Raw genomic sequence first — 23,054 nt, forward strand, 5'->3', positions numbered from 1 at the left:
TGTATTTAATTTATACATGTCCATAGCCATGCATTGTAAGAAGTTTCTCAAATTTTGATTGGTGTACTCCTTCTACAGTGGGTTGATGCTGGATATGATTATTTATGATGACAACTTGGTTTACTCTTTGTATGATAGTGAACCCATATAATGAATAATAATGACAAATTGGTTTAGTCCTTGTATGCTATGTTGGTACTCCTTGTAATGAATTATAATGAAACATTGATTTAGGCTTTTCATATTTTATTGGTGCTTCTTAATTTGGGAATCAACGATTACTATACTGCCAAGAAAAAAATATCTGAGCACTGAAAATTTAATCTCATATTCACAATGGCAAAAAGTTGACATTTTTGTCTAAAGGTGTTGAAACAGGTCACAACAAAGTTAGGCAATTTTCATTGTGAACATTGGTCAGAGAATTTTTTAAAAAGTCATGGAAAATTGAAATTTTAGATGAAAAACTTCAACTTTTTAGACAGTGAATGTTAAGGTACAATAGCATATGGAGAAATGTGTGGAGTCATGTGCATGGATAATGTATTGAGTCATGTGCATGATTAATATGTTGAGTAATGTGGATGATTAATGTGTTGAGTATTGTGCATGGTTAATGTGTTGAGTCATGTGTGTGGCTAATGTATTGAGTATTGTGCATAGATAATGTATTGAGTATTGTGCATAATTAATATGTTGAGTATTGTGCATGATGAATGTGTTGAGTAATGTGCATGATTAATGTGTTGAGTCGTGTGTGGCTAATGTATTGAGTATTGTGCATGGATAATGTGTTGAGTAATGTGGATGATTAATGTGTTGAGTGTTGTGCATGATGAATGTGTTGAGTAATGTGCATGATTAATATGTTGAGTCATGTGTGTGGTTAATGTATTGAGTCATGTGTGTGGCTAATGTATTGAATATTGTGCATGGATAATGTATTGAGTATTGTGCATGATTAATATGTTGAGTATTGTGCATGATGAATGTGTTGAGTAATGTGCATGATTAATGTGTTGAGTCATGTGTGTGGTTAATGTATTGAGTCATGTGCATGATTAATGTGTTGAGTAATGTGTTGAGTATTGTGCATGGTTAATGGGTTGAGTCATGTGCATGATTAATGGGTTGAGTATTGTGTATGGTGAATGTGTTGAGTCCTGTGTGTGGTTAATGTATTGAGTATTATGCATGATTAATATGTTGAGTATTGTGCATGGATAATGTGTTGAGTCATGTGTGTGGCTAATGTGTTGAGTATTGTGCATGGATAATGTATTGAATAAGGTCCATGGCTAATGTATTGAATATTGAACATGACTAATGTGTTGATTATTGTAAGTGGCTAATGTGTTGAGTATTGTGCATGGCTAATGTGTTGAATAATGAACGTTTCTAATGTGTTGAATAATGTCCATGGCTAATGTATTGAATAATGTCCATGGCTAATGTCTTCAATAATGTCCATGGCTAATGTGTTGAATAATGTCCATGGCTAATGTGTTGAGTATTGTGCATGACTAATGTGTTGAGTATTGTCCATGGCTAATGTATTGAATAATGTCCATGGCGAGTAATGTATTGAATAATGTCCATGGCTAATGAGTTGAGAATTGCACATGGCTAATGTATTGAGTATTGTGCATAGCTAATGTGTTGAATAATGTCCATGGCTAATGTGTTGAGTATTGTCCATGGCGAGTAATGTATTGAATAATGTCCATGGCTAATGAGTTGAGTATTGCGCATGGCTAATGTGTTGAGTATTGCGCATGGCTAATGTGTTGAATAATGTTCATGGCTAATGTGTTGAGTATTGTGCATGGCTAATGTATTGAATAATGAACGTGTCTAATGTGTTGAATAATGTCCATGGCTAAGGCTGATTTATCTTCATCATTTAAAATTTGAAACAAATATGGGTGGACATTACTTTTCCAACATAAATAATCTCTAGAATTTGTTGTTAAAGTGGAAACCAAGGTTGTGATTTGTAACTCAGGGAACTTGATTCCATTAACCTGCAATGATTTGTAAAAATTGTAAAAAGATAATTGATTATAAACTTTCCCCAAGAACAAGAGAATATTTTTAATTCAAAATGATGTACAGTATGGTGACATGTTAGTAATTGACAAACTTGTTGTATAGGAATCTGGGAATACATCGAGAAGACGAGAGACCAAGTGATTGACCTGGAGTCACGAGTCCAGAAGTCCAAAAACAATGCAGAGGAGATCAAAAACCTTATGGCTTCATGGAGCAAAAACCCATTGTTTGTCAGGAAAGAGGAGAAGAATGATACTCTTCTCCAGCTGGATGATAAAGAGGATCGCCTCAAAAAGCGCTATGCTGAGATCAAGGCCATTGGAGAGAAGATCCATGAACTTCTAAAAGTTAGAATTGAGCCTATTTTTGTGGGAAACTAAACTGTTTGTCCACTGAAAAAAATGTCACAATCACCTTTTATAAAAAAAAAAGAAATACGGGTCACTGTCACATTCTTCAGTGGCCAACCAGTTCACTGTTCTGCAGAAATAATCTCTCTCTCTCTCTCTCTCTCTCTCTCTATATATATATATATATATATATATATATACACACACACTTTGGAGCATATATGTGTGTGTATGTATATATTTACTTTGGAACTTATATTAAACTATGGGGGCTTTAATCTTATGTTATTTATGTCAACATCTATCAACTTAAATGATTGCCATGTAATTTGAACTGTTTGGCAGATATCTTTAACTTTTAACAACTTCAGTAAGAGATTTAGTGCAAGGATTATTGAGGTTTTAAATAGGACATATTTCCTAATATGTTCCACTTGAGTATGCATTAAACATGTACTTTTTTGATATTATAATACTTCTGAGGAAGCCTTCCTGGCAAGACTACTAGAATTTCTTTGAGTCAGATACTAAACATTTCTTCAACAGAGTCTAGTTCAAATTAAGTCACTGGAAAATATTGAGTGTACATAACTTGAGTATTGGGGTTGAAATACACTTATATTGAGTGTGCATAACCTGAACATTGGGGTTGAAATACACTTATATTGAGTGTGCATAACTTGAACATTGGTGGTTGAAATAGACTTATATTATCAAGATAATCTCTTGAAATTGCAGGACAACCTTAGCCTATTCAAGGCTGATGCCAACTCTGACATCTGGAAGGCATATGTGGATTATGTGGATGAGAGTGTTGTGGATGGGTTCTTTGATACCATCCTTTGCAGCCTGAAGTTCCTCTTGGACAACACTGATTCCAAGAACAACCCAGATGCTCTCTTCAAGGCCATACTGGAGCTGCACTCCCCAGAAATGACCTTCATTCCCTCTCTGGAGTATGGTTTAGCTGATGGGTTCTATGATCTGGTGGATGGGCTAGTGGGTGACATCTATAAGCAGGCCTCGCTGATCCCACGTCTGGCAAATCATAGTGGGCAAGAACACTACCAGCCAGACCTTGAGGATATGGATGAACTGTCTGAGATGCGACAGGAGTTGATGGATCGCATGCAAAACATTATGAACAAGGGCACAGAGTTTAAGAATTCATTTGACAATTATGCATACTTGTGGGTGGATGACCGCACTGAGTTCATGCGACAGTTCCTGTTATATGGCCATGTCCTGACCACTGAAGAGATCGAAGCTCATGCAGAAGATGGTGTCCCAGAAAACCCACCTACTCTCAAACAGTTCAAAGAGCAGGTCAGTGACAATTGCACAGAAGTATAACAAAATAACTTAGGTTCCTGAGAATATCTTCACTTCCTGTAATTAATATTTTCAAAGTCTCATCACTGTAGCAAGTATCAAACTTCTTATTTTGTCTCACTTTGATACATTAGGTTGGTACACCCATCCATTTCAAGTGGCAGGTATAATTATTGCACTCTGGAACTTTCATAAACATTGATCAAGGAAGTAATCCCATGAAATTCACTCTTTCTCATGCAGTCCAGGTGGCAGACACAAATATTACACTCTGGAACTTCCATAAACATTGATTGACGAGTCCCACAAAATACACCCTTACATAAGCAGTCCATGGGGTGGGCACAAATATTACACTCTGGAACTTTCATAAACACTGATTGAGAAGTCCACCAGAATACACCCTTACATAGGCATTCCAGGGGTGGGCACAAATATTGCACTCTAGAACTTCCATAAACATTGATTGAGGAGTTCTCCAAATTACACCCTTACACAGGCAGTCCCTGAAACAAGTTTATTGCAACCCAAGAAAATATTGATTAGCGTCATCCTTGAAAACTTTTTATTTATTTATTTTTTAGAAACCTGGAGACTTAGGATTAAATTAGACTACACACAATCATAGCCCTTTTTAGTCATTCAAATTTAAATCAAAATATTAATAAAAATGCCTGTATCATTTCTATCCATCTTCATTTTTATTGTGACATTTTTCCTTCAGATTGACACGTATGAGAAAATTAATGAGGTTATATCAATTCTATCCACCCTCATTTTTACTATGAGATTTTTCCTTCAGATTGACACATATGAGAAAATGAGGTTATATCATTCCTATCCATCCTCATTTTTATTGTGAGATTTTTCCTTCAGATTGACACATATGAGAAAATTTATGAGGTTATATCAATTCTATCCACCCTCATTTTTACTATGAGATTTTTCCTTCAGATTGACACGTATGAGAAAATGAGGTTATATCAATTCTATCCACCCTCATTTTTACTATGAGATTTTTCCTTCAGATTGACATGTATGAGAAAATGAGGTTATATCATTTCTATCCATCCTCATTTTTATTGTGAGATTTTTCCTTCAGATTGACACATATGAGAAAATCTATGAGGCTGCTGAGAACATTGAGCCTGTTGTGGTCTTTGAGAACTGGTTCCGGATCGATGCCAAGCCATTTAAACAAGCTCTCCTGAACATCATCAAGAAATGGAGTTATATGTTTAAACAGCATCTGATTGACCATGTTACCAACAGGTACAAACTTTATAAAGGACAGTTTAATTGATAAGTTTATGACATGTCACCAAATGGTACAAACTTTATAAAGGGTAGTTTGGTTGATATTTTGATGATATATGAGGAACACATAACCAATAATGAGTCTTATAATGCTGCCATATGGTGGAATGTAAACTCTTACTTCTTATGTGTATTAGCCAAATTACCAGTTGGAATATGTAGTGTGGTTGAAAATAAACTCTTACATGCATTAGCCAAATTACCAGTTGGATTATGTAGTGTGGTTAAATATAGACTCTTACATGCATTAGCCAAATTACCAGTTGGATTATGTACAGTGTGGCTGAATGTAGTGGTCTAAGGTTGACATTGCCCGGGGTGGGAGTGGGAGACAAGCGCCCCAATCCTCCAAAATGCCCCATACGGCCTGCGTCTCTTACTGCCTCTGTCAACTAAAATCCAGCTCCTGGCCTTCGCGAGTGGCTTAGATTTGAAGCCCGGCAGACCATGTTTTCTACTAACAGGAGAAGGGGTGAAGGCGGCCCACTGGCGCCTTAAAACCAGTTGTTTCGGGTAGATGGGACTCGTAAACCTTGGATGGTAGCTCAGCTAGGAGAAGGAAAACTCCGATTCCAAACCTCTGCTGCCTTGTGGCTATACCCACTCATGGGAAAGGCTAAGGGAGTAAACCGCGACAGAAAATCCGGAGATGGAGTCCCTAAGGCAGTATGACATTGACTTCAACGTCATTCCGGCAACTCCTGCGACGCTGTTGGTGCCAAGCTGTATCGGCATTCGTCGTTCCCTTGGGCACACCAGCTGCGTGGAGAGGGGGGATCTGCTGCATGGGCAACAGCTGATTCTCCATACCACCCTGCCCAGGCTTCATAGCTCCACTGGAGAGGACACTCCAGCGTCGTCGTACGGTGTCGGCACAACACGAGAAGTAGCAGTTTACCGGTTCTAAGTCAAAGCTCGATTGGCGTAGAGCTTGGCGCCAGGGGTTACTTCTGACAGTGGGAGAGATCATCAGGTCTCACTGGACAGCTACCGCCCGCCTCAAGCTGGGCAGCCCCCAGTCAGTAAGGTGCTGCCCGCCATGGCCTGCCTGCTTCACTGGGTGCGTGGAGCTTAGAGAACCATCTCGACAAGTGGGCCACAAAACTCTGCACCAGGAAAGACTAAAAGAAGAAATAAAAAGACTCCAACTCTTCGTTTTGCAACCTGGAACATCAGGACCATGTGTCCTGGATTGACCACTGACCTACAGCAGATCGACGATGCACGGAAGACTGCAGTCATTGACAGAGAACTCTCCCGACTGAACATCGACATTGCCTGCCTCCAGGAGACCTGACTGGCTGACAGCGGCACCATCAGGGAAGCCAATTACACATTCTTTTGGCAGGGGAAGCCCTTGGATGAACCTAGGCAGCATGGTGTAGGCTTTGCCGTCAAGAACACGCTAATCGCCTTCATTGAACCTCCATCATCAGGTACTGAGAGAATCCTTGCCCTCCGGCTGTCAACATCCTTAGGCCCGGTCAACATCTTCAGTGTGTACGCTCCAACCCTCTACTCCACGTACGAGGAGAAAGACAAGTTTTATGAGGCTCTGGATCAGGCAATATCCAGTATCCCCAACAATGAAAGCCTTTACTTACTAGGAGACTTCAATGCTAGAGTGGGAGCTGACCATGAGGCCTGGTCCACCTGTCTCGGCTTTTACGGAAGGGGCAAGATCAACGAGAATGGTCAGCGACTGCTGGAGATGTGCTGCTCCCACAGCCTATGTGTGACAAACACTTTCTTCAAATGCAAGGAGATCCACCAGGTGTCGTGGAGACACCCACGTTCACGCCACTGGCACCAGCTAGACCTCGTCATCACCAGGCGTGTGGAACTGGCCAGTGTCCTCCTTACCCGCAGCTACCACAGTGCCGATTGTGACACGGACCATTCCCTTGTGGCCAGCAAGGTGCGAATATTACCCAAGAAGCTGCACCACGCCAAGAAGAAGGGTCACCCACGTATCAACACCTGCTGTGCAAGCAACCCAGAGAAAACACAGCAGTTCATCAGCAAACTGAAGGAAGCCCTCACCAAAGTGACACCTGATGACACCATTGATTCCAAGTGGTCCCATATCCGTGACTCTGTGTACAATTCAGCCATCACAGCTTACGGGAAGAGGGAGCGAAAGAATATCGACTGGTATGAGGCAAACTGGGAGGAGATGGAGCCCGTGACTGAGGCAAAGAGGAAAGCCCTCCTGGCATACAAGGCTGCACCTAGCCCCAGAACACTACAAGCCCTCAGGATTGCAAGGAATAACGCCCAGAAGACCGCCCACCGCTGTGCCAACACCTACTGGCTGAACCTTTGCAACAGTATACAGACAGCTGCTGACACCGGGGATACAAGAGGAATGTATGAGGGTATCAAACAAGCGACAGGCCCCCCCAGCTACAAGACCGCCCCCCTCAAGTCCAAGACGGGCGAAGTCATCACAGACCAGGGGAAACAACTGCAGCGATGGGTTGAGCACTATCTCGAGCTATATGCAACCCAAAACAATGTCACTGGAACTGCCCTGTACGCCATTCCAGACCTGCCTGTCATGGAGGAGCTAGACACACAGCCCACCCTGGAAGAGCTCGGAAAAGCCATCGATTGCCTTGCCTGTGGGAAGGCTCCCGGAAGCGACGGCATTCCGCCTGAAGTCCTCAAGAGCGGAAAACCAGCACTGCTCCAGCCCCTACACACACTCCTCTGCCTTTGCTGGGAACAGGGATACATCCCACAGGACATGCGTGATGCCAACATCGTCACTTTGTACAAAAACAAAGGAGACCGTAGCGACTGCAACAACTATCGGGGCATCTACCTCCTCAGCATCGTCGGAAAGGCCTTCGCCCGTGTTGCCTTGGCACGCTTGCAGATCCTAGCCTCCCGCGTCTACCCAGAATCCCAGTGTGGATTTCGAGCCGGCAGGTCAACTGTAGACATGATCTTCTCACTACGTCAGCTGCAGGAGAAGTGTCGCGAGCAGCGGATGCCCCTCTACGTTGCCTTCATAGACCTGACGAAGGCGTTTGACATGGTTAGTCGGAGTGGACTCTTCAGACTTCTGCAGAAGATCGGCTGCCCCCCACGTCTGCTTGCTGTCATTATGTCGTTCCACGAGAACATGCACAGCACAGTGTGCTTCAATGGCACAACATCTGAAGCATTCCCAGTCATTAGCGGAGTCAAACAAGGCTGTGTCCTTGCACCGACGCTCTTTGCCATCTTCTTCTCCATGCTTCTCCAGTACGCATTCAAGGACTGCAGCGAGGGAGTGTACATCCATACCAGGGCTGACGGCAAGCTGTTCAACATCGCCCGTCACGTGCTAAGACTAAAGTCACAGAGGTACTCATCCGTGAATTGCTCTTTGCCGATGATGCAGCCTTGACATCACACACGGAAGATGGACTTCAGCAGCTGGTATACTGCCTCTCCCATGCATGTAAGGAATTTGGACTGACCATCAGTTTGAAGAAAACAAATGTCATGGCACAGGACACAGACTCCCCTCCCTCTGTCTCCATCGATGGGTACAATTTGGAAGTTGTCGAGAACTTCACATACCTCAGGTCAAACATCTCCAGCTCACTCTCCATTGATTCTGAGGTGGGCGGCAGGATTGCCAAGGCAGCAGCAGTGATGGCCAGACTTAACCAGAGGGTCTGGAACAACCCCAACCTCACAGAGAAGACCAAACTGCGTGTCTACCAAGCGTGCGTGCTCAGCTCACTTCTCTACAGCAGCGAAACATGGACCACCTATGCAAGACATGAGAGGAAACTCAACAGCTTCCACCTGAGATGTCTGCGGCGCATTCTGCACATCCAGTGGCAGGACAAAGTACCCAACACAGAGGTTCTAGAACGCGCCAACATGAACAGCATGTTCTCCATACTCAGCGAGAGGCGCCTTTGCTGGCTCGGCCATGTCAAGAGAATGGACCCAGGTCACATTCCCAAGGACCTGTTATATGGGGAGTTAGCAGAAGGTGCACGACCAACTGGACGACCACATGTGCGCTACAAAGATGTTTGCAAGAAGGATATGAAGACAGCAAACATCAATGTCAACGACTGGGAGAGCTGTGCAAACAACCGTTCCAGCTGGCGTCTAGCTGTCAGGCAGGGAGTTCAAAACGCAGAGGAAAAGAGAAGAATAAAGCAAGCTGAAAAGAGAGCTAAAAAGAAGGATAAGCAAAAGCATACTTTGGAGCTATGCCATCGTCTCTCGTAGACGGACGGATGCCAAGATGGCTGAATGTAGACTCTTGCATGCATTAACCAAATTACCATTGGATTATGTACAGTGTGGCTGAATGTAGACTCTTGCATGCATTAACCAAATTACCACTGGATTATGTACAGTGTGGTTGAATATAAACTCTTATATGCATTAACCAAATTACCATTGGAATATGTACAGTGTAGACTCTTACATGCATTAGCCAAATTACCAGTTGGATTATGTACAGTGTGGTTGAATGTAGACTCTTCTTATGTGTGTGAGCCAAATTACTGGTTGGAATATTTACAGTGTGGTTGAATGTAGACTCTTACATGCATTAGCCAAATTACCAGTTGGAATATGTACAGTGTGGTTGAATGTAGACTCTTATTATGTGTATTAGCCAAATTACCATTTGGTATATATGCAGTGTGGTTCATTGCAGACTCTTCTTATGTGCATTCCTGGTTGCGATATGTAGTGTGGTTGACAATATATTTGAACACAAATGCATGCTTGAAAGAGCCAAATAATTCAGCGTATAAACTAAGAGCAGAAAAATATTCCATCAGCATCATGACAAAAGAGGGAATGTAAATATGTGCTATCACTAGCATTATTGAGCATGAATAATCCAGAAGTATAATATTTATTGTAAAAGTATGAATTAAAGGCTTCCAGAAGATTTTTATTTTATTTAGCATGCATACCCCAACATGTAGAATAGATTTATTATGATGTGCAACTTTTTCACAAGTATTTATAATATTGGCATCCATCAGTAGATGAGAGGTTCTAGTTTTGTAGAATACACTCCATGTATGTATGTATGTATGTATGTGTGTGTGTGTGTGTGTGTGTGTGTGTGTGTGTGTGTGTGTCATAAGAACATAAAGTCATAAATTAAGACTATAATTATGTTTTAAACTGCTAAAAAATACCCTTTTTTAATTTCACCACAGCTTGAAAGAGCTTTCTGAGTTCATCAAGGTGACAGATGCTGGGCTGACAAAGCCAGTACAAGAGGGTGACTATGATGGTTTGGTGGAATGCATGGGTAATCTGTTTGCTGTCAAGGACAGACAGGCAACCACAGATGAGATGTTTGAGCCCTTGAAGCAGACCATTGAACTTCTTAAAACCTATGAGCAGGAGATGCCAGATGAGGTTCACTTACAGCTTCAGGAGCTGCCAGAACAATGGAACAACACCAAGAAAATTGCTATTACTGTCAAACAGCAGGTTGCACCACTACAAGCCATAGAAGTGGCCAATGTCCGACGGAAGAGTGCTACGTTTGATGTCAACCAGCACAAGTTCCGAGAGAAGTTCAGACAGATTCCCCCATTCAGATATGAATGTGACAAACCTTATGAATCCCTTGACAAGGTTTGTCACCAAGCATTATGCAAGTTTATTTATTTACGTACTTGAAAAACCAGAGAAAGCTGCAGGTTATTTTTTATTACATTTAAACTCATTTTAGTTGACACCTTCATATAAAGACCACCAATTCATAGTGGACTAAACTGATGGGTCTGTTCTTGTATATTTAGGATTACTTTGAGATCTATATAAAGGACACATTTTTGGGGGTCTGTTGAGTTTCCGACTTACACAGGTTTCTCAGTAATATAATATATCTTTATGATTTAATATATTCAAAATATGAAATGTATGATGTTTACTTAAGCTCTAAAATTTATCAGGAATGGTCTGCACTCATCTTTGAATTGTATGAAGTGTCATACAATTGTAGATGGAAGTAGAGAAAAATCTAATTTTTCCTTTTTCCTTTCCTATTTTGAAATTTCTTTTTTATCAATAGTACCACGAGGAAATATCAACCATGGAAAAGGATATGCAGGCCTTGCTGGACTCAGCCAGTCTGTTTGAGGTAAATGTGCCTGACTTCAAACAACTAAAGCAGTGTCGAAAGGAGATAAAGCTTCTCAAGACCCTGTGGGACTATGTCATCATGGTCCGCAGTAGCATTGATGACTGGAAAACAACACCATGGAAGGAAATCAATGTAGAACAGATGGACATGGACTGCAAGAAGTTTGCCAAAGACATTCGAAGTTTGGACAAAGAAATGAGAGCATGGGATGCCTACATTGGAGTTGAAAGCACAGTAAAAAATATGCTGACTTCACTCCGAGCTGTTGGCGAGTTGCAAAACCCTGCCATCAGGGAGAGACACTGGCAGCAGCTGATGGCTGCCACCAAGGTTTGTACAAGTCTTATCATGAATATTATTTAAACCCTTCAAATAGAGGTATTAGCATCAATTAGCCATGAAGAGTTGCATAAGTTTTTTTTCTCCACAACCATGTTATCAGTCTTATAGTTGCTTAATTGCTGACTTAACAGACTGATCAGTCCAAGCATTCTGCATATCCTTTAGAAGTATATTTTCTGGCTTCCTCTTTTTTGTGTTTGTGTCATAGCCTGCATGTATTTAGGAAAGAAACCTGATCTACCACAGGTACATTGAAAATGTCAGCATATAACAGTCACCAGAAACAAGGCTTTAGTGTCAGGTGAAGACTATCATCATTGAATGCCTACTCATTGTTATGCTGTCATGTTAACTTCTGATGTATAGTTTGTTGATAAATTATAATTAGTCTTACATTTCTTTGTCAGTTCTTAATATTACATGCCAGTCCAAAACATGTTTGCATGCAAGATGATTTTAAGTATCTCCTGTTTGTTAAGACAGTGGTGCTCACCAACCTCTGCCAAAGGATACATTTAAAAAATTCACAGCTTGGAACACTAATTTTCAAATATTTTAATCGATTATTTTTGTTGTACATCTTTTACTGTAACAGGTGCGATTTGTCATGGATGAAAGCACCACATTGTCAGATCTTCTGTCCCTCAACCTCCATAACTTTGAGGATGAGGTTAGAGGCATTGTTGACAAGGCTGTCAAGGAAATGAGCATGGAAAAGGTCTTGAAAGAATTAAACGTCACCTGGGCAACCATGGAGTTTGAACATGATCCACATCCAAGGACTGGCATCACCTTGCTGAAAACAAGTGAAGAGTTAATTGAAGTTCTTGAAGATAATCAGGTACTTTGGATGCAGCTGTAAAAGTTACAAAGGACTGAATTAATTAGACTATTGATATTGGGCTCTACTTTCAGCTGCGTCAGTTTTGTGATTTGAAGAGATAATTTATAGTAGTAAATCATCTAAAGAATTAGAAAGCCTACTTTGAACAGACATGAAGTAAAGAGGGCATTTTGCTGTCATTTGTGAGTAAATTACTAACTGTATACGTTTTCATAACCTGCCATGAATTAGGAGGTTATGTCAATAAAGGAAGAGTCTCATATTTTGTCATTTTAGCTTGTAAAAGATAAAAATATAAAACACTGATAATTTAGATTTATATAAAATAAAATTTATAATTTACTCATTTTTAGGTGCAACTTCAAAACATGTTGACATCCAAGTACATTGCTCACTTCTTGACTGAAGTGTCTTCATGGCAGAAGAAGCTGTCTACAGCAGACCAGGTAATTCAGATTTGGATGGAGGTTCAGCGGACATGGTCTCATTTGGAGAGCATCTTCATTGGCTCTGAGGATATCAGAAATCAGCTGCCAGAGGATTCTAAGAGATTTGATGGAATTGATAATGACTTCAAGGTATGGTACATTTGTTTAAAAGCGATGTTTTTATTATCATGCCATGAACAAATGTGCAAAAAAATGGTTAGATAGAAGAGCTTTAGTGCTATCTACTGTCATAATAAGACATAAATTATAATAATTTGCACATATGTCAACAGAATGTTTTGAAGATTTCTATATTGGTGGGCCAAAATGTTGTTGCAACATTGTTGCCCAGAAAAAAAGATCTTTTTATGTGTACATTATTGTATCATATTAAACGTTTGCCAGATCATCTGTCCCACAGTCAATCAAGGCAATTTTGATACTTCAGTTAGCTGAGAACAAGTTTTATTTTGGTTGAACTTATGCCTTGAAGAAGATCTCAAAGTCATCTAGAATATTTAATCAGAAGAATTTGTTTGCTTTATTTCTTTTCCAGGAGTTGGTATCAGTTGTTGAGAAGAGTAAAAATGTGATAATAGCCACAAGTGTTCCCAAACTGTATGAGAAACTGGAGGCAATCCAGAATCAACTGACCCTGTGTGAGAAAGCCCTTGCTGAATATCTGGAGACCAAACGACTGGCTTTCCCACGGTTTTATTTCGTGTCATCTGCAGATCTGCTGGATATCCTCTCCAATGGAAACAACCCATCTGTGGTTGGTATTTGAAATAGCTTTAAGTCTCACACATCTTTGAAATATATGCAAATACTGCTGAATTTACTTAATACTATTTTTCATAATGATTTTATAGTTCGTTGAGAGCTGTGGTGACTCATTGGTTAGCCTGCCAGACTTGCAACCAGAAGAGTGCAGGTTCAAATCCTGCGCAGGCTAGGCAGGGTTCACTCATACTGTGTCCATCACCAAAGCACCACAGTCTTGAGGCCTGTCATACTGAGTCCATAAGAAAGGCACTTAAATTCCCATTGCCTGTCATTCTGTGTCCTCCAGCAAGGCACTAAAATTCCATTGCCTGTCATTCACTGCTCTCCGACAAGTCACTAAAATCCCATTTCCTATATTCTTTTGTTCTCCAACAAGGCACTAAAATGCCATTGCCTGTCATTCTTTGTTCTCCAACAAGGCACTAAAATCTCATTGTCTGTCATTCTTTCCAACAAGGCACTAAAATCCTATTGCCTCAATACAATATGACCTAACATGTGTTGATATGCTATTAAACACCAATCACTCAATGAGTCATTCATGGTATATCCTGATGCAACATGGCATAAAAAACAGCCCATGCTTACCAGAACATTGCAGCAATACTTTTAAAGAATATTGATATTTGTATGGCAATGCCATCTATCCTATTGTCACTACTATATCTTAGTACTTTCAGTGAAACATTAGATTATGTACCCAATTAGAATGCACAGCAATTTTTTTAATGTTTAATAACATGGGCTTGTCTATGAAATTACTAAATTTGCAGAATTTTGTGTTTGCAAATTAATTGTAAATTGATATAACAATATCAAATTTATGAAAAGTTTAACAAATTAAAATAGCACAATATATGTTATCATGATCCATATTTTATCAAAATAATTGTATCTTGATACATATTCTATAAAGACATTTGAATCTTGATACATATTCTGTCAAGACATTTGTATCTTCATACATATTCTGTCAAGACATTTGTATCTTGATACATATTCTGTCAAGACATTTGTATCTTCATACACATTCTGTCAAGACATTTGTATCTTGATACATATTCTATCAAGACATTTGTATCTCAATAAATATTCTGTCAAGACATTTTTTGTATCTTGATACATAATATATCAAGACATTTGTATCTTTATACATTTTCTATCAAGACATTTGTATCTTGGTACATATTCTGTCAAGACGTGTATCTTGATACATATTCTGTCAATATATTTGTATCTTGATACATATTCTGTCAATATATTTGTATCTTGGTACATATTCTGTCAAGATGTGTATCTTGATACATATTCTGTCAATATATTTGTATCTTGATACATATTCTGTCATGATATTTGTATCTTGATACATATTCTGTCAAAACATTCGTATCTTGATACATATTCTATCAAGACTTTTGTATTTTGATACATATTCTGTCATATTTGTATTTTGATACATATTCTATCAAGACTTTTGTATCTTGATACATATTCTATCAAGACTTTTGTATCTTGATACATATTCTATCAAGACTTTTGTATTTTAATACATATTCTATCAAGACATTTGTAACAAGATACATAGTCTATCAGTACACTGCTGATTTACCTATATCAAAACATTTGTTTCTTGATACTTATTATATCAAGATATTTCTGCCATGTTATTCTTGACAATACACAACCTTTGTATATGGTTCTGTAATAATTTTATATTTTTATAATTGTCTATACATTAATCAATACAAGTTATGCATTAAAAAGACAAGTTATTGTCAAGCATATTAAGGTGCATTTAGGTAAACATTATGTTGATGGAAATCTGTAACAGCTGCTTAGTCATGCGAGTTTCATAGTTCCAGGCACTAAATTTAATGTTATATGCATTAATCATTATGCAGAATAAAGACAGTTAAGAAAGTTAATTTATTATGATTCTATTTAGGTTGCACGCCATTTAACCAAGCTATTTGACAGCATGGCTAAATTGAAGTTTGAGAAGGACAGTAATGACAAAGATACCAAAGTTGCTCTTGGCATGTTCAGCAAAGATGATGAATATGTGGACCTGGACAAGAAGTGTGATTTGTCAGGACAGGTTTGTAGACAAATAGAAAAATATGGAACTTTGTTTTTATCTTAAACTGTGCAGAGGTTTTGCATTAGTTGTTTTAACATATGTAATATATAGCTTTAAATTGTATAAAGGGGAACAACTTGCTGTAGTGCAAGTTTGATGAAAGGATGCAAACAATATGCATTTGATTAACACAAAAAATTTGATGCACCTACTACTTTTAATAGTCATGACATCAAAGAAGTGTTGTCAAAAATGACAGCTTGCTTTAGGATTTGTCTAAAACACAACATTTTTGAGGATATGAAATAATAAAGTTGTATGCTCATTTCCATGCAGAACATACAAGTGTTTTGATATTTATTTTTATAGTGGCGGCCATGTGCATGCCACTTCCATCTTTGAAATCATTTTCTGCTTGCATTTGCATCTTATTTGTCATGACATCATTTGCTGATATTGCCAATGCTTGGAACAGGTTGAGGTCTGGCTGAACAGATTGTTGGAAGCCCAGTGCAGTACAGTACGCTATCAGATGACTGAAGCTGTCACATCCTATGAGGAAAAACCCAGGGATCAGTGGATCTTTGACTTCCCAGCCCAAGTGGCTCTGTGTGGTACCCAAATCTGGTGGACCACTGAGGTCAACATAGCTTTTGGCAGGCTAGAGGAAGGCTATGAAAATGCATTGAAGGACTACAGCAAGAAACAGGTAACATGTTAGAATTTATGATCAATACATTCCACTGCTGACATATCACAGTAACACATTAAGTGGCTTCTAACCTTTTAGATCCATCAATCTGTTTCTGTCCATCTGCCTGTATATCCATTTGACTGATGTTCATTCCAGTACACTCACACATTCAATGACTGAAATTTGTCACACATTTTTGTCTAATTAGGAAAGATATTTGACTCGTTCTTGACCAGAATAACACTTCCTTAACACTAATGATTATCTGAGTATGTTGTCCACTCCTACATAATTATCTAAGTTGATTTTCACTTGGGCATTTATCATGGAGTTATGTGAATATATTTATGACAAATACATGCTCTTTTTTAGTGCTGTTACTGGGGAAGAGATAAGAACACAAGAATAATTTTGCTTTTCTTAAATGCTAATTTAAGTTTGTATGCTTCCTCTAAATATTTTTGATTAAAAGACACTTTATTTAAAAAGATTTATTAGTATTATACTATATTATGTAAAGTATTCTAATATTTTCTTATATAAAAAACAGCACTTTCATTGAACCTCTACTTTCTCTTTGTTTTGACATAGACAGGTATTTGTCATGAAAGTAAACAAGAATTTTTCAAAGCAAAATTACACACATTGTTAATTTGATGCTTACGAAACATTGTGCAAAATGAAAATTTTGTTGTTGGCTACTAGAAATTTCTTAATAAAACTGATTAAACTACTTGAGTGTATTTGCTGTCATTTGCACGGCATCTAACGAGTCATTTGAACAGCATCTAACAAGCTATTTGCATGGTGTTTAATGAGATTCGGCTGTCAATTTTAGTACTTTAGTAAAATCAGCAAAATCAAAACAATTTTCTTTTCATCATATGACAGAATATAATGTTTAGTGACATGTCAGGATATGATATTGAGTGATGTTTTACATGTTTCAGGTCAACCAGCTAATTGCCCTGATTTCCATGTTAGTGGGATCCCTTTCCAAAGGAGATCGTCAGAAAATCATGACTATCTGTACCATTGATGTACACGCTCGAGATGTTGTCACAAAGTTGATTGCAACAAAGGTTGACAGCTCTCAGGCCTTTGCATGGCTATCTCAGCTACGTCACCGTTGGGATGACCAAGTCAAGGATTGTTTTGCCAACATCTGTGATGCCCAGTTTCGCTACTCCCATGAATACCTGGGCAACACCCCCCGCCTCGTCATCACGCCACTGACAGATAGGTATGATACAGTTTGTGGGTAACACTTCATTTTCTAAGTTTAATTTGGCCAAAGACAGTTGGGAATTTGTATGTGTGCAAAGTAATTATATGATAATTGCGCTGTTCAAGGTACAGGCATGATCTGTAGTTTTGCATAGTGGTTTAAAAGTTTTGATCCACCACATTTAGGACAGGGCTAAGGGATGTCAGTGGTTTTACAGCAAATTATGTTGACTATTGACTTGTTATCCTTTCATTTCTTCTTTAAATACATTACTGGGCATAATCCGTCAATGTGTACCACCACTAACTTGTAAATCCCGATATCCCAATATTGTTTTTAGCAACAAAAGAGCTAAAGTATTGTTCCAGCCTAGGTGGTAGGGGACAGTTTTGTAAATTGGCCCATGACAAATTTCTTAACTTAAGGCTATGGTGTGACTGTAACATGATTTGATGTGAATAAATGCTTGGATTAAATGACAACACAACACAATGTGATGAAAGATGGAAGTTTATGAAATGAATTAATAAAAAATATGTATATCCTCTATAAATACAGTGTGATTCTTTCAAGCATTACTTTACGCAAACATTCACCAATGGGAAAACAAAAATGTGATTCATATATTCTCATGTAATGAAGGTAAGATTCATATAATATCATGTATTGAAAGTTAGATTCATATAATCTCTTGTAATGAAGGTAACTCAGTTGTACTCAGTTGAAACACATCATATGTTCCATTGAAACAACATAATAATTGTACCAAACATTTGACTCTTGACTCATAGTCATTTGTACAGTCTGTACGATTCATAACCACGTATGAACTCATATAAATACTTATATACACTTGCAAACGAAACATTTTGACCTGGTTCATATGTCCATTGTCAAACCACACAGTTCTCCTGAATTCTTGGGTTGGCCCACATTTGTATTGGTCACACACACCCTTCATGGATCCACCATGCACACAAGTTTACAAATCAGCACTTCTGTCCTTGTATGGCTTTGATGGTCACACCTGCTTCCATCCCCATACAGACAGCCAGATCAACAGCCTGATACATCCGCACACACACACACACACATGCACAGACAGCTAAAATAAAACCAAACTGGTCATAATAACAGGTACGGAATTAAAATCTATAGACACATGCTACTAAATTAAACTCTTAATAACAACTTGTAATAGTTCAAAAGTTCACAACATTTCAAATCCACATAGTGGTAAAGGCAACATTTCTATGGCTGTAGAACAAAATGGAGAACGTACACTCCTTGACTAGATCCCAAAAGACCAGTGTGTAAGTTAGAAAAGAAACTTGCCTTAAATCTACAGAAGAATGAGTAGAACAAAATGGAGAGCGTACACTCCTTGACTAAATCCCAAAAGACCAGTGTGTCATTTAGAAAAGAAACTTGCCTTAAATCTACATAAGAATTAGTAGAACAAAATGGAGAGCGTACACTCCTTGACTAAATCCCAAAAGACCAGTGTGTCATTTAGAAAAGAAACTTGCCTTAAATCTACAGAAGAATGAGTATTAGTAAGGAGTAAAATACATGTGCCTGCCCTGCTTTTTGTGTCTCTCGCCGCAAGTAATCTACGACAAGATATGTGCGCTAGTTCAGTCACTTAACAAAAAAAAAAAGAGTTATCCACCCTAAGTAATGTTGTATGCATGTATGATGAAAAATGATCAAATCATTCTAAGGTGAAATCAAGTTATTTCTTGCCTTATTCTGTAACAGTGACTTTTTGAGCTATTATTGCATAATAATTCAAGAATGGGATATATTTGTGAATTTGGTCTTCCTGGCTTGTGTTGTTTTTTAAATTGATGTGAAGTATATACACTTCATATAGTCACTGCACAGTATGTAGCCAGTGAAATAACAGCAATTGGCTAGGAAGCAGGGCTAGTCACTTATAGCAGTAGACATATTGGTTCAAGGCAAGTAAAATATCTCAAAAACTGCTTGGATGACAACTATTTTGTATTGCATCAAAGGACAGTACCTGTGAACTGTGGAAAATTGTACATAACAACCATAAAGAACAGTTTCCAAACTTGTTCCAGCTGGCCAAGATAGCTATGTGTATGACCATTCAGACAGCAGGCTGTTTAAGTTGGTTCTCAGCAATCAACAATACTCATATTCGGGTAAGGAGCAGGTTAAGCTCAGAAAGAATCGACAAATTATTGCTTATACAACTAGAGGCAACATTTTTTAAAGATTTTGATTTCATTAGGGTACTAAGAGAGTGGAGCAGGCTGAAAAGGAGATGGATATTGAAGTATTAGTTAAATATTGAACTATGGCTGTTTCTTTTAATAATGTTGGACAGAAATACCATTATTTTCAGTGACGTGAACCAAAATAAATACAAATATGGCTAAGTTGCAGGTCAAGGGTGGCACACTACTAGTAAGGTATCATTAAAAAAGAACATTGTTCAGTTATCTTTTATATATTAATCTCAGATTAAAACAGTATATGTGAACTTGTGTGACACCTTACATTTGCAGGACTGATAGTGAGTTCCGATTATAGTAATTAGGATTTTATATATATGTATGTATGTATGGCAAAGGTTGGTGAAAACTGTTGATTACAGCAGTCTTAATAGCAACTGCTGTAATTTGTTAGGCAACTAGAAACTTCTGATGGGCAACTAGATTTTCAAATTTGGTTGGCCAGGGATACTCAGTCTTTTTTTAGAATTGCTGTGAGTATGAGGTACAGATTTAAAGGTCAACAATGGCCAGGGATATTCAGTCTTTTGTTAGAATTGCTCCTCCCAAATATGAGGTACAGATTTAAGGGTCAACAAATACCCAGAACAATCAAATGAATATCTGTGTTCGGTGAGTGTAATTGATACTGCAACCCCAAATATTTTTAAAGTAAAACTGGACAATCTAGGTGGATTTTGGGTCATGGGACACTGGTTCAGAATAGTTATGAGCTAAAAGAACATGATTGCCGTGTCAAATATGCAAATTGATTTTGTGAGGGAATGCAGTAAGACATATTGGTTGACTAGTCCATGTTCTTTTTAAGATGTTACATCACCCTGACACAGTCCCTCCACCTGATCATGAGTGGTGCCCCAGCAGGCCCTGCAGGAACAGGCAAGACAGAAACAACAAAAGATCTGGGAAGAGCCCTTGGCATCATGGTGTACGTCTTCAATTGCTCGGAGCAGATGGACTATAAAGTATGTCACATTTTTTGCTCTTTCTCTGTGACTAATAATAATAATACAGTGTTCTCTCAATATAAGGCATCTAAGAATAACATCATCCCAATTATAAGGTGGGTATGAACCCTCCACATTATGTAATAGTAATACTATGTGCAATGTACCCCAGTATAAAGTGACCTCAGTGTAACACATTCCCATTTATAAGTGGATGTGGTCATGGATCCCAATACATTAATAATAATAATATGTATAATATACCCCAGAATAGAGTGACCTTAGTATAACACATTCCACTTTATTGTTATTGATCCCATTTCATTAATTGTTATTATATGTATAAAGTGAGGAATCACTGTAATAATGACTATGATAATGATGATAATAATAATAATAATAATAGCAATGTTAGTTTGGACAATGTTTAAAAAAACAAATCAATTTAACTTCAGGTTTTCATTAGTAGTGTAAGACATTTACATATATGTTAGTGAAAGTTTACACTCTCTCTTTGTTTCATTCCTTCTCACACATACACAAACAGAACAATTTTGTTTTGCCCACATATACCAACTTGTTTTAACACACAAACATATGGAAAAACCTGTGTACTCACATGTCTGAAAATGAGTGCTTGCTATCATGTGCAATACAGTTATACTTGACATTAGATGTTGCACATATAAAAAGTGTTGTTTTGTGGTTGTAACAGTATTTTTCATGATACGCTATGTATGATAGCGAGTATATGTGATAGACGTAGAACCCAGGAAAGCCAGGGAAGAACCACTGACACACATGAAGCTACTGGCAACCTTTCTCACATATTCACATTGGCTAAGCCCAAACTCCAACCCATGCTGACAGATGTCAGCTATCTGTAAAGGCAAGTCCAGTGCCCCACAGATACAAGAAATAAGCAATTAGCTAGCACATGGGTTGTAAAATGAGTACCAGGTAGCACATATATATAATAAGCATCCAGCCTTCACTTCGCCATTAAAATGAGCAGGATGCCAGCACGTAGTTTTGCACAGCTAGCAGCCAGGTAACACATAGTTTGCACAGCTAGTAGGCAGGTAACACATAGGATGTAACATTAGCAGCCAGCTAACACAGAGCATATAAATTAAGCAGCCAGTTGGCACATAGGATATAAGTCTAGCAGCCAGTTAACATATAGGATATAAAATTAGCAGCCAGTTGGCACATAGTATGTACATAGCCTGGAAACTGAGCAGACAGACAGCACAGAGGATGTAAAATGAAATGTAGTTTTATTTATTTCTTAGATTATGTTTTCTTCCATATCCTTCGAGCATTTGTAATCACAGAATAACAGACTTGTGTTTTGAGAATTCTGTGTTGATTTTACTGTCCAGTGATGGGTTAACAGAGTAAAAAAAACTGATATTTGCTCAATAAATCTAGCAATAATTTGCACAGATCTTCAGATACACAATTGTTGTTTCCATTCAAGAACATTTACACATTTTTGTGTACAATCATATGAACTGATAATACTATGCAGCCTTACCTAATGAGGTGGATCATGCATCAAAATGGTGCCAACATGTCTTACAGTTTATTGTAGCTTTCAGTTTCAAATTGTACCTGGTGGCCAATCTAATGGGACAGCTTGCATATTTCTTATAATAATATTTATTGTTTTATGATTCAGCTACTGTAGAGCACTAAAAATATACACATTCTTTCTGTTTCAGTCCATTGGCAACATCTACAAGGGTCTTGCCCAGTCTGGGGCCTGGGGATGCTTTGATGAGTTCAACCGTATTGCTGTTGAGGTGTTGTCTGTTGTTGCTGTTCAGGTCAAAACAATTCAGGATGCCATAAAAGCAAAGAAAACCACATTCAGCTTCTTGGGAGAAACAATAAAACTTAAATTCACTGTTGGTCTCTTCATCACCATGAACCCAGGTTATGCTGGCCGTACTGAGTTGCCAGAAAACTTGAAGGCATTGTTCAGGTGTGTATATATTTGTGCAGAAATGTATAACAATTCTGAAAACTCTGCTAAAATAAATCAGTGAAGTTCAGATAGACAGTTGTATAAGAGAAGGCCATGAATAGAAAAAAACTATTGCGTGGTTGACAGATGAAGAATTGAATATGCAAGACCATTATGTTTGAGACCGAGTAAAGAATACCAAGGCTAGAAAATTTCAAACAAGTATCAGCTGGTCCATTTGGTACAAAAGGTTAATAATCTTGGAAGAAATGCCTCATTTGT

General features: G+C 38.3%; 1 protein-coding gene across 1 annotated transcript in view; it reads left to right on the plus strand.

The window, feature by feature from the left end:
* The window catches only part of LOC149806255 (dynein beta chain, ciliary-like), an 89,613-nt gene that overhangs the window by 17,491 nt on the left and 49,068 nt on the right, over window positions 1–23,054 (plus strand). The window contains exons 12-24 of the mRNA XM_089951201.1: window positions 2,155–2,399; window positions 3,141–3,728; window positions 4,837–5,006; window positions 10,247–10,673; window positions 11,113–11,514; window positions 12,122–12,367; window positions 12,724–12,948; window positions 13,355–13,573; window positions 15,530–15,682; window positions 16,140–16,373; window positions 17,309–17,601; window positions 20,662–20,818; window positions 22,528–22,790. Of these exons, the coding sequence (XP_089807327.1) occupies window positions 2,155–2,399; window positions 3,141–3,728; window positions 4,837–5,006; window positions 10,247–10,673; window positions 11,113–11,514; window positions 12,122–12,367; window positions 12,724–12,948; window positions 13,355–13,573; window positions 15,530–15,682; window positions 16,140–16,373; window positions 17,309–17,601; window positions 20,662–20,818; window positions 22,528–22,790 (3,622 nt within the window). The remainder of the gene's footprint in view (window positions 1–2,154; window positions 2,400–3,140; window positions 3,729–4,836; window positions 5,007–10,246; window positions 10,674–11,112; window positions 11,515–12,121; window positions 12,368–12,723; window positions 12,949–13,354; window positions 13,574–15,529; window positions 15,683–16,139; window positions 16,374–17,308; window positions 17,602–20,661; window positions 20,819–22,527; window positions 22,791–23,054) is intronic.

Source organism: Sinohyriopsis cumingii, chromosome 2, assembly GCF_028554795.1.
Source record: "Sinohyriopsis cumingii isolate HCF-2022 chromosome 2, ASM2855479v2, whole genome shotgun sequence".
Lineage (NCBI taxonomy): Eukaryota > Metazoa > Mollusca > Bivalvia > Unionida > Unionidae > Sinohyriopsis > Sinohyriopsis cumingii.